Below are 16239 nucleotides of genomic sequence, written 5' to 3'. Positions count from 1 at the left end.
TTATTTCATTCCTTGTATGTTTATCTCAGTGCTTGGCACATAGTAGATTGGTAATAAATGCCTGTTGCCTGATGCTTAGCCCAGATTCCCCCTTAGGTCAGACTAGCCCCCTGTTGGTTTGGGGGTAGAATGGGTATTTTCTCATAGAAATCCTGTTCATATCAGGGGCAGTACTAGGGTCCCATGGGACAGCATTCGGGCAATGCTGGCTGAAATAACTCCAGCGTCCCTCCACAGCTCTGACTCTGTGGGATTCTCTGTCCAAGGCTTGGGATGAAATGACTGTTACTTATAGAGGAATCTATGCTGACCACTAGTTGGGGTCCCATCCCCTTCCTCCACTTCTCAGCAGCCTTCCAAATCCTAGGAAACCCCCTTTTCTAGTGGCCTCCTCCCTTGGGTGCCTGGGCATGAAAAGAAGGACCCCCCTCCCCTTAGGCTACTCTCTTTCCTTACCAATGAAATCATTGGATTTGCCGATATCGTAATCCCAGACAGTGACCTCTAGCGTCTTCTTAGCCAGGTCTCCATGCTTTATTTCATAGCAGAACTCCTATGCAAAAAATCAAAGCAGTCAGCACAGGCTGTGTGAGCTAGACAGGCCTGTCTCCTTGCTAGGGGTGGGTGTCATTGGGACAAGCTAGAATTTTAAGGCTGAGGGGCAGGGGATGGATTCTGGCTGGGCTACTATCTAAGGGAATTGGGGAAATGATTTAAGTTTGATGGGCCTCGGTTTCCTCATCTGTAAAATGAGGAGGTCATAGGATCATTGATTTCGAGTTGGAAGAGAACTTAGAGATCATGTGGTCCAATTTCCCCTTCTCATTTCTCCTTTTAGGTTAAGAAAGCTGATGTCCAGGGAGGTTAAATGGCCCGTCATTAAGGGTCTAAGAAGGAATTATTGGGGTAAGATTGGAATCCAAATCCTTTGATTCTAGACTGTAACGAAAGTCTGCTTAAAGTGAGGGGGGCCTACTACCTATCAAGGCTGTCCATTTCATTGTTCCTGGCATCAAACCTGCGACCTCCACCCAATGCTCCCTGGCCTGTCTTCTGGGACCAGGCATTACAAATCCCTCTTCATGTGATCACCCCTCAAATCTTGGAGACCCAGAATGAGGGAGTAGAAGGCATTGATGGAAGTAGTTGATATGTCTGTGCTGTCTCCAGACCTTTCCTTTCTTACACACAGGAGCAGATTACCCCAGGGAGCTTTGGTTCCTGCCTCTATGCAGCAGGGACCTCAGGCAGGGGAGGGGTCAGGCTAAGATTGGCAGGGTGAGGGTGCGTGAGGCAGGCAGACATGAGGAAATAAACAGTGTTAATCAGAAGATACCTTAAAGTCTAGGTTCTTACTAGAACCTCAGTTACCCTGGGGTGGAAAGAGAGCAGAAAACTAGGTAAGGCTACCTGGGGCTTTGGCTCAGGGATGGTGAGGCTGCGTTCACAGACCCTTAGCAACAGAGAAACAAGAGAACTTAACACCCAGTTATCAAGAATAATTAAAGTAGGAAGCAGTGACCACATAGCTGCTGGATTTAAAACGCTGGCCTCCAACTTTTAACCGGCTGTGTGACCCACATCAAGTCTCTGAACCACTTTCAGTCTCAGTTTCCTCATAGAGTAAAGATAATCATAGCATCTTCCTCACAGAGCTTTTGGGAGGATCAAATGTAAACTTTAAAGCACCCTATAATTATTAGGTATTATCATTATTATTTATTCAAGCTCTACTTTCTGCTAGGGAGAATTGAATTAGCCCCATTCCCTGTTCTTCTCCTTCTCTTCGCCCTTTGGTTTTCAGTGGGTACATTCCCTGCCAGATATATTGTCTTGGTTATTCACGTCTGATCTGGCCCCTTAAGGTCTGAGATCTGCTCCTTGAGGGCATAGAGCCAAGGGTGGGGCACCTGCAGCCTTGAGGCCATGTGTGGCTATGTGGTCTTGGGGCCTCAGGTTCTCCACTCCAGCACAGACCAGGGTCTCCAAATCTGATGTCCTTTACCCTTCCCCTCACCTCCCACCATGGTATCAAGGCCCAGAGTGATGCCAATATTCAAGAAATATTTGCCATTTCACAATAAATTTTGCATCTGCTGCCTTCTCTCTGTTTGGCCAATCATCCCTCCTCCATCCAGGCTCTTACCAACTCTTCCCTGGCCTCCAATCCATCCTCCACAAAATCACCACCAAAATGATTTTCCTAAATCATGGCTCTAACCACATCACCCTCCCTCCTACTTAGGGACCTCCAACAGCTCCTTACTGTTTGGGATGAAAGACAAACTTCTCTGTTTGGGTTTTAATGTCATTCTTTGTTGGACTTAAGCTTGCCTTTCTGGCCTCTCCTTTATCAAATGAGATAATACCGGCACTCAGTAGGTCCTTAATAAATGCTTCTTCCTTCCCTCCCCGGCTTTATGCCCCCCACATTCTGGTCAGTTCAGCCTGCCTTCCGATTCCTCCATACGTCATTGCCACACCTTTCTCTCTGTACCTTTGCACAGGCTTCCTCCCACGCATGGACATGGAGCACTCACCTTGCTTTTTTGCTACTATACTGCCCTCAAATTATTTCGCAAATATATTTTAGATGTTTTGTATTTTAATATTCTATGTGCATTCACCTGTCCATCCCCTCCCTCACAGAATGGAAACCCCTCGAGAGCAGGGGTTGTCTCATTTTGGTTTTGTGTCCAACATAAGGCCCACTATGTGGTGGGGATGGAATAGATGCATACCCTGGATGGATGGATGAGTTGGACCTGCTCTTTCACAGTGAGAAGCCAGGCATCCCTAGAAACTGCCCAGGGCTTGGTCCAGCACCGTGGAAATTCTGGGAATTTGCTTGTTTACTTGGTAAATCAGTCTTTCAGGCTAACACCATTCTGTCCACCCAAAGATGGGCATTCTGTCCCCCCTCTCTTCCGTACCTCGTTGAATTCTGGATTCAGGGTTTTCTTCTTCACAGCGGTCTTGTGTTTGGATTTCTTGTCCACATCAGGTTTCAGGTATCTGTAATAATAACCAAGAAACAGATCAGGATTGGGAAGTGTCAGGAGATTGGTCTGGACTTTCCCGGATGGGAACTTTCTACATCAGAGGAAATATTTTCAGGGATTTCCCTTGCCACTGAAATCCCATGTATTCAACTTCAGCCATGTTGTGATAGAAGGTCCACATTGTCTTCAGAGAGAAGCCACTGATAAATTCATGGTGTACTTTCATTTAGAATTCCTGTCCCAAGGCTATTTATTAATAAGTCCCAGTAAAAAGCACAAGGGGCAGCTGGATGGCTCAGTGGATAGAGTGGCCAAGCCTGGAGTCAGGAAGACTTGTTCTAGCCTCAGACACTTGCTAGCTGTGTGACCCTGGGCAAGTCACTTCACCCTGTTTGCCTCAGTTTCCTCATCTGTCAAATGAGCTGGAGAAGGAAATGGCAAAGCACTCCAGTATCTTCGCCAAGAAAACTCTAAAATGGGATCACGAAGAGTAAGACATGATTGGAATGACTGTACAACAACAAATCGTGTGAAAGCTTTTTACGCTGGAAAAATGAAAGTGTGTTTGCATTTCCAGATACATTTCAATTTCACAAATTTTTCTTCTTTCCTGGGAATTGGGCTCAGCAAATATGTTAACCCCACTGATGCAGACTGACAACAAGCAGAGGTATTTTGAGAATAGATAGCTACAGAAACAGAAACCCAGTTCATCAATTTGCTAAATGGTCTTTTGTGCAGTGGACGTTAGTCCTCTAACAATGAAGATTTCCTAGAGAGGCGGGAGAGTTCAGCGTTAAGAACACTGACGCTAGAGTCAGCTGATCTGGGTTCTGGGTTCAGATCCCACCTTCTTCATTGACTCTACCTATGTGACCCTGGATAAAGCATTTTGGTTTTTCCATCTATAAAATCAGGAGAATGGATTAGGGGGCTTTGAAGTCCTTTCCAGCTATAGATCTAAGAATCCATGACTGATTCCTCCCATGTTCTCATTTATTAATATCCTACTATGTGCCAGCCACTGTGCTAAACCCTGGGGATACAGAGAAAGGCAGAATACAACCAGACCCTCGCCCTGAGGGGCTTCTAGTTATCATGCCCACTACTCTGCGTGGGTAGATCTATTCAGGAAAAACTGGAAATAACCAGCAGAAGGAAGGCAGTAGGATTATGGGGAATCAGGAAGATTTCCAGTTGGAAGCCTATTTCCCAGAGGAGCAGTGACTTGCCTAGCCTTAGCCACCTGGTAAGTGTCGCAGCTGGGATTTGAACTCAGAATCCTGGAATTCCCAACCTAGTGCTCATTTACAGTGGTGCTGGAAGCTGCAGTGTGCTTTATGAACACAAGAGGGTGCTGAGACTCCACTAGAGGACTGTCTTCAGGCCTCTGACCTTGAAGTCACTTTTTAACTGTATTCCAGAGCCCCAGGACCCCCTAAGCCTTGAGCAGTTGAATAGAATAACGCAGGCTGATTGTCTCTTGTGTTCTGCAATTTGCAAAGGGGGATTTTTACAGCCAGAGGCCTCCCAGCAGACATGATCAAAGCCCCATTTGACAGATGAAGTGACTGAGACATGGAATGAGACATAATTTGTCCAGCAGCCTGGGCGGAGTCCAAACCCAGGTCACCCTGACTCCAACTTCAGTCCTTTATCCACTATATGTTATTCAATCATTTCAGTCATGTCTGACTCTCTGTGACCCCATTTGGGGTTTTCTTGGTAAAGGTACTGGAGGGGTTTGCCATTTCCTTCTCCAGCTCATTTGACAGATGAGGAAACTGAGGCAAACAGGGTGAAGTGACTTGCCCAGGGTCACACAGCTACTGAGGCCAGATATAAACTCAGGTCTTCCTGAGACCCAGCACCCTAACCACTGCTCCATCCAGCTGCCTGAGCTTACCCACTGTAACCAGTCTCCAAAAATGTTTTTGGTCCTGTGCTGGTAAAAGTTTTGAGCATGTACCCTTTCCCCCAATATGTATATTCATAATTATATTCTTGAAGAAAGGGAGAGTGTCTTACCAGTGACATGCTGAATATGCAACCCTTTCTCGAGAGGCATCTGCAGCTGTTGAAGGCATGAAATTACGGGAGGGCAGGTAAGGGGAGAGGGGTTATGGGGAGGGTGTTGCAACTTTCCAACAATACTTGAGTACCTGCCGCCCTGAGGAGCCTGTGGCCCAGGCTCATAGCTTGGTATCGCAGCTGAGGTCTGGGCAGAGGGTTAGGAGGGTAATGATGAGAGGTAGGTATGGCTGTGTTGGCGAAGGCCGGCTGGTCATATACCACTGGGCTCACCCCACTCTCAGATGGCAGGCCTCCCTCTTGGAGACTGGGAACCTAAAGTGTGTCACCCTATTATCATGTTTTCTTCTGGGGGAGATTGGAAGCAACCAGAGGGCAGGTGCCAGAAGACAGGGAGTCGGATCCTACTTGTGTTGGTCATAGAGAGTCACCTTGGGAAAATCAGTTACCCTCTCCCAACCTCAGTTTCCTTCCCTTCAAAATGAGAATGTTGGACCGGATGACCCTTCTACCTCTAAATTGATGTTCCCAGACTTCTCTTGTGCCCACTCCTCTGAGGTACTGAGCACAGGGCTGGGCACAAAGCTGGGCTCAGTGAACTCTTGTCGAATTTCCTCCCAAGATTCTCTTGAGCTGTGCCACTTCTGAAGGGATGGCTCCCATGGACCTGGCTCTCCTGGGCCCATGGAGCTGTCCGCACCCCCTCCCTCCCACCCCCAACCTGCTGCCTCCTGTGGCTTCAAAGGGGCAAAGGAGAAGGGGATAAGCATTTATTTGGCACCCACTACTGGGCACCCACTACTGTTCATGACCTCAAATGAGGTCATGAACAGTAAGACAGGACTGAACAACTCTGCAAGGCTCTGTGCTAAGCACAATTTACAACTGTTAATCTCACTCAATTCTCACAACCCTGTGAGGGAGGTGCTATTATTATGCACATCTTACAGATGAGGAGACTGAGGTCTAGAGAATGTAAGGGATTTTCCCAAGGCCACAGAGGTAATAAAAGTCTGAGGCTGGATTTGAACTCGACCCTCCTCCACCCCGGGTCCAGGGCTCTGTCTGCTTCACCACCATCTGCCTCCAAGGATAGTGTGTTGGAAAGAACATGGACTCTATAAGGGGATTTGGGTTCAGGCACTTGTCGCCTGTGCTGTTTTTGTTTGATCATTTTAGTCATGCCTGACTCTCTGTGTCCGCATTTGAGGTTTTCTTGGCAGAGATGCTGGAGTGGTTTGCCATTTCCTTCTCCAGCTCATTTGACAGATGAGGAAACTGAGGCAAACAGGGTGAAGTGACTTGCCCAGGGTCACACAGCTAGTATGTCTGAGGCTGGATTTGAATTCAGGAAGATGAACTTACTCCCCTATTACCTGGGTGATATCCCTAGACCCCAGTTTCTGCATCTATCAAAGGTGGGCATTAATCACCTGGCCCTTGGGGTCCCTTCTATATCTGGGACCCTCTAAGGGTGGAGGAGGGTGGGATACCCCCTGGATTCCTCTCCCTCTCCCACTTACATTTTCACATAGGGGTCGGAGTATCCGTTGGCATCCATGGCGGCCAGATGCGCACACCTCACGATGCCTACCAGCAGGCCCTGCTTCTGGGAGCTGTACTTGAGGGATATCAGGATCCTCCCTCGCTCTTCCAAGGACTTGTCTTCTGTCTTATCCACCTGTGGGGGAGCACAGCAAGGGTGGTAGCAAAGAAGGCCTCTAACCCCACAGTCCCCATCGCACCATAGATCAGCCTCTAGTGGCCGACAAGAAAAGACTGCTCAGACTAAGGAGACTGCTTCATTCAACCCCACTGGAACTAGTGGAGGTGCAGGGGACGGAGCACTGGACTGGGAGTCAGGAAGACCCAGCTTCAAATCCTGCCTCAGACACTTACTAACTGTGTGACCTTGGGCAAGCCACTTCGCCTCAACCTCCTTTCATTTTCCCTTCATTAAAATGAAGGTGTTGGAGTCAATGGAGTCCTCAAAGGCCTCCTTTCAGCTCTGTGACTCAAGATATGGTCACCAAACACATTCCCAGCAGAGTCAGAGTCTTCCTGGGTAAATGAGGATGGAGCCCTGGGCGCTAGGAAACTGAGATGTATCCCATGGTGGTGATAGTTCAGAAGATGGTTCAGGGAGGGAAGCCTAGGATCAGGAGCTGTCTGTTCCCAAGTGTGAGTGGCCTGAACCAGGATATGATTAAAGCCACAAATATATAATCATATTCATGCCAATATTTTCTGTGTGTCCTCAATAGAATTATTCTGCACCTGAATTCTTCCTATTAAGGATACAAGGAGAGGGTGGGCTTGTCATGGGGGGAAGGATAACAGGTGGATGGCTCTGGTATCCTCATGAGGTCAGGGCCCCCTCTGTGGCAAACAGGGCGGGAGAATGCACAAGATGAGGCATCTTGGAGGGAGTTTCTGAATCAAGGACACCACAGAGTCACTGGAGAATCTGAATATTAAGATCACTGTCCTTTATATATGAAAACATAATGGCATACATTCTCCTCTGCTCACCTTCTCTGATTTCTGTTTTACTGTGATTGGATAAATGGACTTCTTTGTTTGTCTCTGTGTGCATTCATTATAGAACTGGTATTAGGTAGGAAAAGGGTCAAATTTAGGGTCCTCCTCCTCCCAAAGTGATCAGAAGCTGGATAGAACCCAATTACGTCCCCTAAAATGATCAACACCAGTAGATAAATGTGCCTCTAGCCTAATACCCCCTTTCTCCTAGCAGGGAATGAGAGCCCTGGCAGGGATGAGAGGCTCCTGTTTGGAGAAGGGTAGGAGACCAGTCTAGGGATGTCTCCTCTACCTCCCTTAGAGTCACACACAATAACAGTGTCCTCACCACACTTGGAGCCTCCCTGCACATGTGGGACCCACTCCATTACTCTGTTGCTACACAAATACTATCTCATTTGATCTTCTTAACAATCCTGGGAAGTAGGTGCTATTATTTTCCCCATTTTACAGATGAGGAAACTGAGGTAGATAGAAATGAAGTGACTCCCTCAAGGTCACTTAACTAAGTGTCTGAATCTAGATTTGAACTCAGGTCTTCCAGACTCCAGTCCAGAACTCTTCACTGTGCCACCTGTATGGGATGGATATATAAGGAGTAGTGAGGTATGTAAGGAGTAGAAGAACCAGGTGGGGTGGGGGGAGTCTCACTAAGGTGCCTGACTACCTGCCTGACCACAGACATGACTCTGTTACTGTGAGTACCCCTTGGTTAGTATGAAGACGTCAGTATGAATGACCAACTTCGAAACTAAGCTTTTCTCTCCCTCCCCCTTTCTCTCTCAGTCTCTTTCTCTTTGTCTCTCCATCCCTCTCTCTGTCCCTCTCTGTTTCTTCCTGTCTCTCTCTCTGTTTCCTCCTCTGTCTCTGTGTCTTCCTCTGTTTCTCTTTCTATCTCTTCCTCTGTCTCTCTCTGCCCATCTGTCTCTTCCTGTCTCTGTCTCCTCTGTGTCTCTCTGTCCTTTCTGTCTGTCTGTCTCTCTCTGTCTCTATCTCTTCCTGTCTCCTTGTCTCTGTCTCTGTCTTTCTCTGTCACTTTCTGAGGGGTGAGAGGCTCAGAATTTCTCTACCTTGGTCAGACTGGGAGCTCCAAGGCATCCCAGCAAGAATGGTCCAGTAGGAGCTTGGGAAAAGTCCTCTTTTCGCTGTTCCCTGTCTTTGGCATTCCTGGAAGCCACAGCCATTCCTGCAGGCTTCTGTCATTTTGGACTCACTTCTGTCTTCTCTTTCCCTTGAGTCTCATCCCTGTTCCTCTCACCTCTCTGTGTGTTCCTCTGCCTGGTTATAATGGGTGTTAGACTGAGATGTGGCTGAAATTCCTCCTGCAAACGTCCTGATTGAGCTGATTCTCATTTTGACAAAGATGACTTTCTGTCTTGATCTGCAGGTTAGGATTTCCTCAGTATGACCAACACATTTTAATTACAGGCAGCTAGGTGGTGTAATGGATACAATAATAATCAGAAGACTTGACTCCAGGTTGGGCACTCTACCAGCTGCACCACCTAGCTACCCCTAGGCACTTAGTAAATACTTATTGATCCACTGATTGGTAGGGGGAATTTCCACCATTTGAGGTGCTGTAGAAAGTCTTATCTCTCTAGTTAGATTGTAAGCTTCCTTAAGGGCAGAGACCATGCCGAATAGTCCTCTTGGCCTCACAGGACCTTCCTATGCTTGTGCTCTGCTCTGGGGATGTGATGGGGTCACTCACAATAAATCCACTGACTGAGAGGGCAGTAAGCTAGCCATATTCCACTCCATGAACACGTATAATTAGCTACTAGGAGCATATAAGTGCATTGGTCAGAGCTTTAGGATCACAGATCTGCAGCTGGAAGGAATCTCAGAAGCTGTCTGGGTGAACCCCTCATTTTACAGAGGAGGAAACAGAGGCCTAGGGACCTGCCCAAAGTCATAGAAGGGAACACAGAGGTGGAATTGGAATCCAGGTCCTCTCAATTTGAGGGCAGCTAGGAGGCACAGTGGTTACAGCTCTGGACCTGGAGTCAGGAAGACTCATTTTCCTAAATTCAAAGCTAGTCTCAGATACTTCCTAGCTGTGACCCTGGGCAAGTCACTTTACCCTGTTTGCCTCGGTTTCTTCATCAGTCAAATGAGCTGGAGAAGGAAATGGCAAACCACTCCAGTATCTTTGCCAGGAAACTCCAAATGGGATCCCAAAGAGTCAGATATGACTGAAAATGACCGAACAACAACCTCTCATTTTAGAACACCTCCTTACAACATTGCCTCCTGTTAGGTTGGTTTATTCTGGTGGTATCAGGACTCCCTGAGGTCTTCACTCACCGGCAGCTGTTTCTCCAAACAGATGCTAAATGTCTTGGTTTGATTGGGTTTCAGTTTTTTTAGGGGGATCCGAGTCTCCCCAATGAACTCATTGTGGCGAAATTTGTCCTCATCACAGACAGAAATCCTGGAAAGGAAGACAGATTAGAGCAGGGTCAGGTGTATCCAGGATTAATTAACACAGGATGAGGACCAAATTGGGGGCAGGAGGAAACTGTCCCAGAGAGTGGAGCCTGCCAAAATTCTCTAAGTAGAGTTGAGGGAGGAGGCAGGCAGGGAACCCAAGTCAAGGGAGCTGTGTTAACACCATCTTACCTTAGTATTAGTCTGTGAGTCACTGAGGTAAGTGGATAGAAATTGGACCTCAGAGCTATGAAGACTTGAATTCAAATCCAGCATGGTGTGACTGAGCAAGTTACTTAACTTTTGGGCAACTCCCTTAAGACCATAAAAGTACAGAGAAGTTGCCTCCTGACTTGGCGGAGGGAGTTTCTTCCTCTGAGATTCCCCTATGCCTGTGAAATCCAGTCCCTTTCTCTTAAAGCTCATCTTCTACAATGTGCCTTCCTGCATTAACTCCCACCCTGACTCTGCCCCCTTATCCTAAATCCCTTTGGCTGCTTCTGTATGGCAGTGATGTCTCCCTGGGGTTGGAATTCAATGTATTGGTTTCCTTATCTGTGAAATGGGTATAGCACTTTCTTTAGGAATTGCTGTTTGCCCCTTATCCTCTCCCCCCATTCACCCTCCATCACTGCACAGGCTGCCTCCATTTCCCTCCACATCTTCTCCTGGAATCCCCCCAGCTTCTTTCAAAGCTTGACTTATTTACCACCTCCTCCATGAAGCCACACTTGATTCTCCCAGGTGTTCACACTGAAATGGTAGTAACTAGTATCAAGGATATTCATTCATCCAGAAGGATATAAACTAAACTAAACCATTCTGTGTCTGTGCATCCCTGAGGCCCCACACAGTGCCTGGCATAGAGCAGGGGCTTAATAAATGTTTATTCATTCAAATGAGCTTACTGAGCAAACATTGATTAAGGACCTACTATGTGCTAGAATCCGGGGATACAAAAACAAAGTCATCGTTGCCCTCCAGGAGTTTACATGCTGGGGTGGGGGGTGGGGGATGGGGCATTATAAACAGAAACTAAACACAAAGGAGTGATTTGGGGGGGGGGGAGACATCACCAACTGCAGGCATTGGATTGGACTTCCTGAAGGAGGTGGTGCTTTGGCTGAGATCCAGAGGAAGCTGGAGATTTGATGGTAGGGAGGAGAGAGGGGATGATGTGGGAGGCAAAGGCAGAGAGATGGAGATGGAGATTATGTACAGCCCAGAAGGCACTGCTTGGGAAGAAGGGAAACCTGTATTAAGCCTGGAAAGGGGTACCAGAGTCAGGCAATGAAGGCTTTAAACACCAAACAGAGTCTGCCTGTGTTTCATCCAAAGGTAGAGGATCCTATCCCAAGAGCTGGAAGGTCTTTCAGAGACCAGCCCCCTTACAGATGAGGAAAATGAGGCCCAGAAGAGTCTGAGTTTAGGTCTACAGACTCCAAAGCCGGTGCCTTTCCGCAAAGTGTGACATAAGAGGGGCCACTGAGGTTTCCTGAGTGTGGTCCAAATTGAACATAAAGTGCTTTATACCACTCACTGTCCTAGTTGTTATCAGTGCCAGCATTGATAATGTCTTTGCCCGAGGGTGCCGGTGGGCCCAGTGTTACACCGGGTCTTATCTGGTGCTTTAATTCTCAGATAAACTTGCCTGGGCACAGGCTGACTCCTCCAGTCCATATTGGCTGCCAGGCTCTTTTGGGTCAGGTCTCCCTTCCTGCCAGGAGAGCCATTTCTCTCAGCAGCCCCCACTGTGTTTGGACTGAACAAGCTGATGCCTGGTGCTCCTGCCTGGCTGCATTTGATAATTTTCCATAGACACAGAAAATAGAGACAACTCATTGGGAAGAAAATGGCTCTTGAAGAGAAGACTGCATCGGCTCTTTCTAGCTCAGTCCTGCCTGGGGGAACGGGGTTGGGTGTGGAGCCAGCAGCCAGCCCAGTGGGGTCCTCACCTTAGGGTTTTCCGAATCATATCTTCATCTGTGATTCCATAGTAGGTGAGGGTCTCGTTCCAGGTGGGGTTTAGGGTATTTCGAAGCGTTTTTGTTCTGAGTTTATTTGCCTAGAAGAAGGAAAAAAAGAAAAAAGGTAGGAGAGATAGCTATGGCCTGGAGACAAGCCAGAGGATGCCCCAAGGGGAGCCTCTGAGATAACACAGCCAAAAGTGTCAGCTGCTTCTATGCCCTGGAGCCTGGGGGGGGGGGGGGGGACAAGTTGGTCCTCTCTGTGCCCTGCTCTTCACAGCGGGGCCCCAGGGAGGCAGAACTGTGGAATCAGCAAAGCACCCCAGCTCCCCACCCTCATAGCTTGGGGGATGCTAGAACTGGGCTTGGCTCTCATCTGCTCTCAGGAGAAAGAGAGTCATTTACCATCAGGGCAAATTTCAGTCACCTAGTGGTTTCTTCTCCCCAGGGAAATCAAATCTTCTAATCCTGATTTATTTGCTGAATGAAAAGTTTAGTTCTTGATTCAGGGTATTAGACCAGGCCCCCTTCACCCAGAGAAGGAGGAGGGTCATGCGGATAGAGACAGCAAGAGTGACAGTGGAATTCTACTGAACCTTTTCAATGACGCTCCTGCTTCCCAATTCCCTTTGTCTGATCCAATAGAAAACCACACAGACCCTAACATCTGCGGGTCACCTAGAACCTCGATGGAGCCATATTCCTGATATTCAGTCACTCTTATCTTCTTTTGGATTTCCTCATTTCCTTGAGCAGAGCTTAACTTGAAGTTCAGTTCCTCCAGTGATCAGAGCCTTTCCTTGAATTCATTGTGTTTATACTTAGGTGTGTATATTTTGCCTCTCCCAATAGAAAGGAGTCTCCTTGAAGGTAGGTACTGATGTTCTGTTTTTGTTTTTGTATCTCTAGCCTTTATCACAGTGCCTGGCACACAGTAGGCACTTAATAAAGCCTTCTTGGGACAGGATCTCTATTGCCTTGCCCTAGGCTAAAATGGGGACCTAGGGATGGTGGTGGGATGGAGAACATAAGCTTTTTATATGAGTAGGTATGTTTACTAAACCAGCTTCTATATAATTAGTGAACTCCAGAGTTAGAAAACTTAGTGTGAGGTCTTTACCCTTGAAATCCAGAAATCTGACTCGTACCATCCTGACAAATTTCAGACCTTGGGAAACAGGAGAAGGAGGCATTCTTCAATGAGCCCCTGCCCAGGTCACCACCCTGGCCAGATCCTCAGCTCAACACCAAGTGTATATTCAGTTATCTCTCAGAACTTGGAAGGACCCCTAGGGGTTTTGTGGTCTGACCGCCTTTGTTTAGAAGAGAGGTATAAGTGTCCAGGTACACATAGTGTGGGGCAGAGGAAGCCACAGGTGTTAAATGGGGCCATTCTAGAGAGGGTGGGACAATGCAGTCCTTGATAAAGAGACAGACGGGCAGACAAACGAAGGAATGTTGTGGGGGAGGGAGCTGCTTCCCTTGGATCTAAAACGTTGGTACTAAATTTCCGAAAAGACTGAGTCTGAGCTATTTTCAAAGGCTTCAAAAGAGAAAACTCATGACCTTTGGGCTCTCTATGAGCAGGGGTGCTTTTAGCTGCCCTTTGACTACTCGCCAGGTCTCCAGAGCTGGGGGCCGCTGGCAACCTGGACTCTTGTCCCTTTGAATCTCTGCTTCCTGCTGTCAGAGCTGATGTCAAACACAGAACACCCATCAGGCATGGGCCTGTGAGGGCTTTGGAGCAGGACTTGGAACCCCCAAGGAGCCTATAAGATCACATCCTCCTTTGTGAACCAGGAGAAAACCAAAGGCCTGTGGGCAAAGGAGTCTGGGAAACCAGGTGTCAAGCTAGAGCCATTCAGGCTGGTCTCAATGAAGGTCAGTGCTTTCTTCGTGCTCACACAGTGATTACCTGTTCGCTCCACAACCCAACGTTGTGAGGTAGGTGGAGCAGGTGAGGAAACTGAGACCTGGAGCGAGATGAGACATGTTCAGATTATTTTGTCAAACAGAATCTAAGCAACCTGTCCAAGGTCACACTGTCACTGTCACAGACTGGACCCTGTGATAATTGGATCTTTCACTTGCATGAGTGTTTTAGAGTTATGACTTCATTGGAGTAAAACAGGGGCTCCCTGTTTTACAGTAAGGAAAGTGAGAGAATTGAAGAGACCTGCCCATATAGGAGGTAGTAAGTATCTGAGGAAAGTTCAGACTCATATCTTCTTGGCCCAGGTTCCACAATCTATCCCCTACACCTACTCCTTGGGCCTCAGTTTCCTCATTTGTAAAATGAGCTCTAGGGTGATGATCCTATATTTCATTTTAGTCTCTTCATATGTAAAATAAGGGAGTTGGAACAGATGGTTTTCTGGGCCTTAGTTTTCTCATCTGTAAAATAAAGGGGTTAGAATAGATAGCCTTGGGGGTCCCTTTCAATTCTAAATCTATGGTCTTGTGATCCTCCCCTTTCCCTTCTTGCTTTCTCTCCTTTCCATACATTCCAACTCTGTCCATCCCCACCCCTTGCTGGGACCTAAGGAGAGCTGGGGGCAGACCTTCCCAGCACCTTGTCAAGATGCCCTGGGCCTGATTACTTAAGGAGTTTGAGGGAGGCTGGGAAAGGTAACTCAATTAGGAGGAGGAGAGAGAAACCAGGACACTCATGCGCTCCATTTTCAGGGCTGGTCTGCAGAACAGGACTGGGACATTATGACCTAGCACAGAGTCTGGACAGCATCAGTCAGCTTGGTCTGTTTACCCCCAGGGTCTCACCAGCCTCTCTGTTGCTCAGTCTTTATCCAGCAGAGCTCCACCCCCCCTCACCCTCCTTGACTGAATTTTGGTCCTGGGGGAGGCGGGAGGTTGGGGGTATTTTCAAAAGCTTCCACTTGTACTATCGAGGGCTCAAAAGTAATCTAAATTACCCCAGGTGCAAAGTCACTTTCTCTGTCTGGACCTCAGTTCCCCCATCTGTACATAATTACAGTTAATGTTTATATAGGGTTTCAATATTTACAAAGTTTGTTTTTGAGACTGGGTCTCTCTCCATCTTTCTGGGCTGGATTCACTTGGGAGCCCAGTCTGACTCTGATCAAGTTTCCAACCTTAGTCAGTTCATTCCTCCTTAAGGGAACCTGAGTCCCACTCTCAGGGGCTTCCCATCCTAGTACTGACATTTAATGGGCTTAGCTCTACTGCTGTTCCTCCCATATGATCTTCCATATCCCACCTCCAGGCCTTTGCCCTGATTGTCTCCTATGCCTAGAATGCTCTGTCCCCTCACCTGAACTTCTTGGGATCCTCAGCTTCCTTCGGGACTCAGCTCAAATGCTACCTTTGGAAGGAGGCCTTTCCCAGCCTCCCAGCTCCTAGAGTAGTCCCTTCTGAGACTTTGTTCCACCCACTCTGCACATATCTTGTTATATGCTCATTACTTACATTTTGTCTCTCCTGCTAGAATCGTGTTCATCCTTCATTGCCAAAGAAGACCATGCCATCAGATAAATGATGACATGACTTGCACTTGACTTTGTTTTGAGTGAGGGAGGGCTGTACAGGTCACCAGCCTCACTTCTCGGGCAGAGCCATCTGAATCCAATGACCAGATATTCATCAGGATGACTGGAGATGGCCCAGGATGCACTGGTAAACTCCTTGAAGTCAGGGACTGTTTCTGCCTTTCTTTGGGTTCTCAGCACTATACAATTCATGGAACACAGGAAGTGCTTAATAAAAGCTCATTGATTGATTTAAAGAGCACTGACTCTGGCATCTGAGGACCCAGGTCCAAATGTTTACTACCTGTGTAACCTTGGGTAACACACCTCCCATCCCTGGGCCTCAGTCTCCACCTCTGTACAATGAGGCACTTGGACCCCCTGTGCTCTGAGTTCTCATCCACCTCTAGATCTATGATCCTATAAGTCAGTTCCTGTCCCTGGGCCTCAGTTTCCACCTCTGTACCATGAGAGGCTTGGACTTCATCACCTCTGAGAAACCCTTCAGCTCTGGAGCAAAGATTCTCTGATTCTGTCGGCAGTGAGAACCACTGAATGTTTCTAAGCAGAAGAGCAAAGACCTCAGATCTGTGAAACAGGAAAATGAAGTTGTATCTTTTTTGGTTGGAGATGGGAGATGTGGTTAAGAGGACTTTGCAATATTCTTGGCAATAGATGATGAGGTCTTGATCTACAATTGTTGTGGGAATTGAAAGGATGAGACAACCTGGAGAGAGACTTCCGAGGTAGACTTAATAGGAG

General features: G+C 47.5%; 1 protein-coding gene across 1 annotated transcript in view; it reads right to left on the bottom strand.

Moving 5' to 3' along the window:
- The window catches only part of DOC2B (double C2 domain beta), a 64391-nt gene that overhangs the window by 7535 nt on the left and 40617 nt on the right, over positions 1-16239 (bottom strand). Inside the window, exons 4-8 of the mRNA XM_072639906.1 lie at positions 11963-12072; positions 9885-10011; positions 6557-6714; positions 2934-3015; positions 457-553 (exon numbers count right to left, since the gene is read on the bottom strand). Coding sequence (XP_072496007.1) covers positions 457-553; positions 2934-3015; positions 6557-6714; positions 9885-10011; positions 11963-12072 — 574 coding nt within the window. The remainder of the gene's footprint in view (positions 1-456; positions 554-2933; positions 3016-6556; positions 6715-9884; positions 10012-11962; positions 12073-16239) is intronic.

The sequence above is a fragment of the Notamacropus eugenii genome, chromosome 2, assembly GCF_028372415.1.
Source record: "Notamacropus eugenii isolate mMacEug1 chromosome 2, mMacEug1.pri_v2, whole genome shotgun sequence".
Classification (NCBI taxonomy): Eukaryota; Metazoa; Chordata; class Mammalia; order Diprotodontia; family Macropodidae; genus Notamacropus; species Notamacropus eugenii.
Note: the sequence above shows the minus strand (reverse complement) of the source record. Positions and strands in the feature narration are given on the sequence as shown.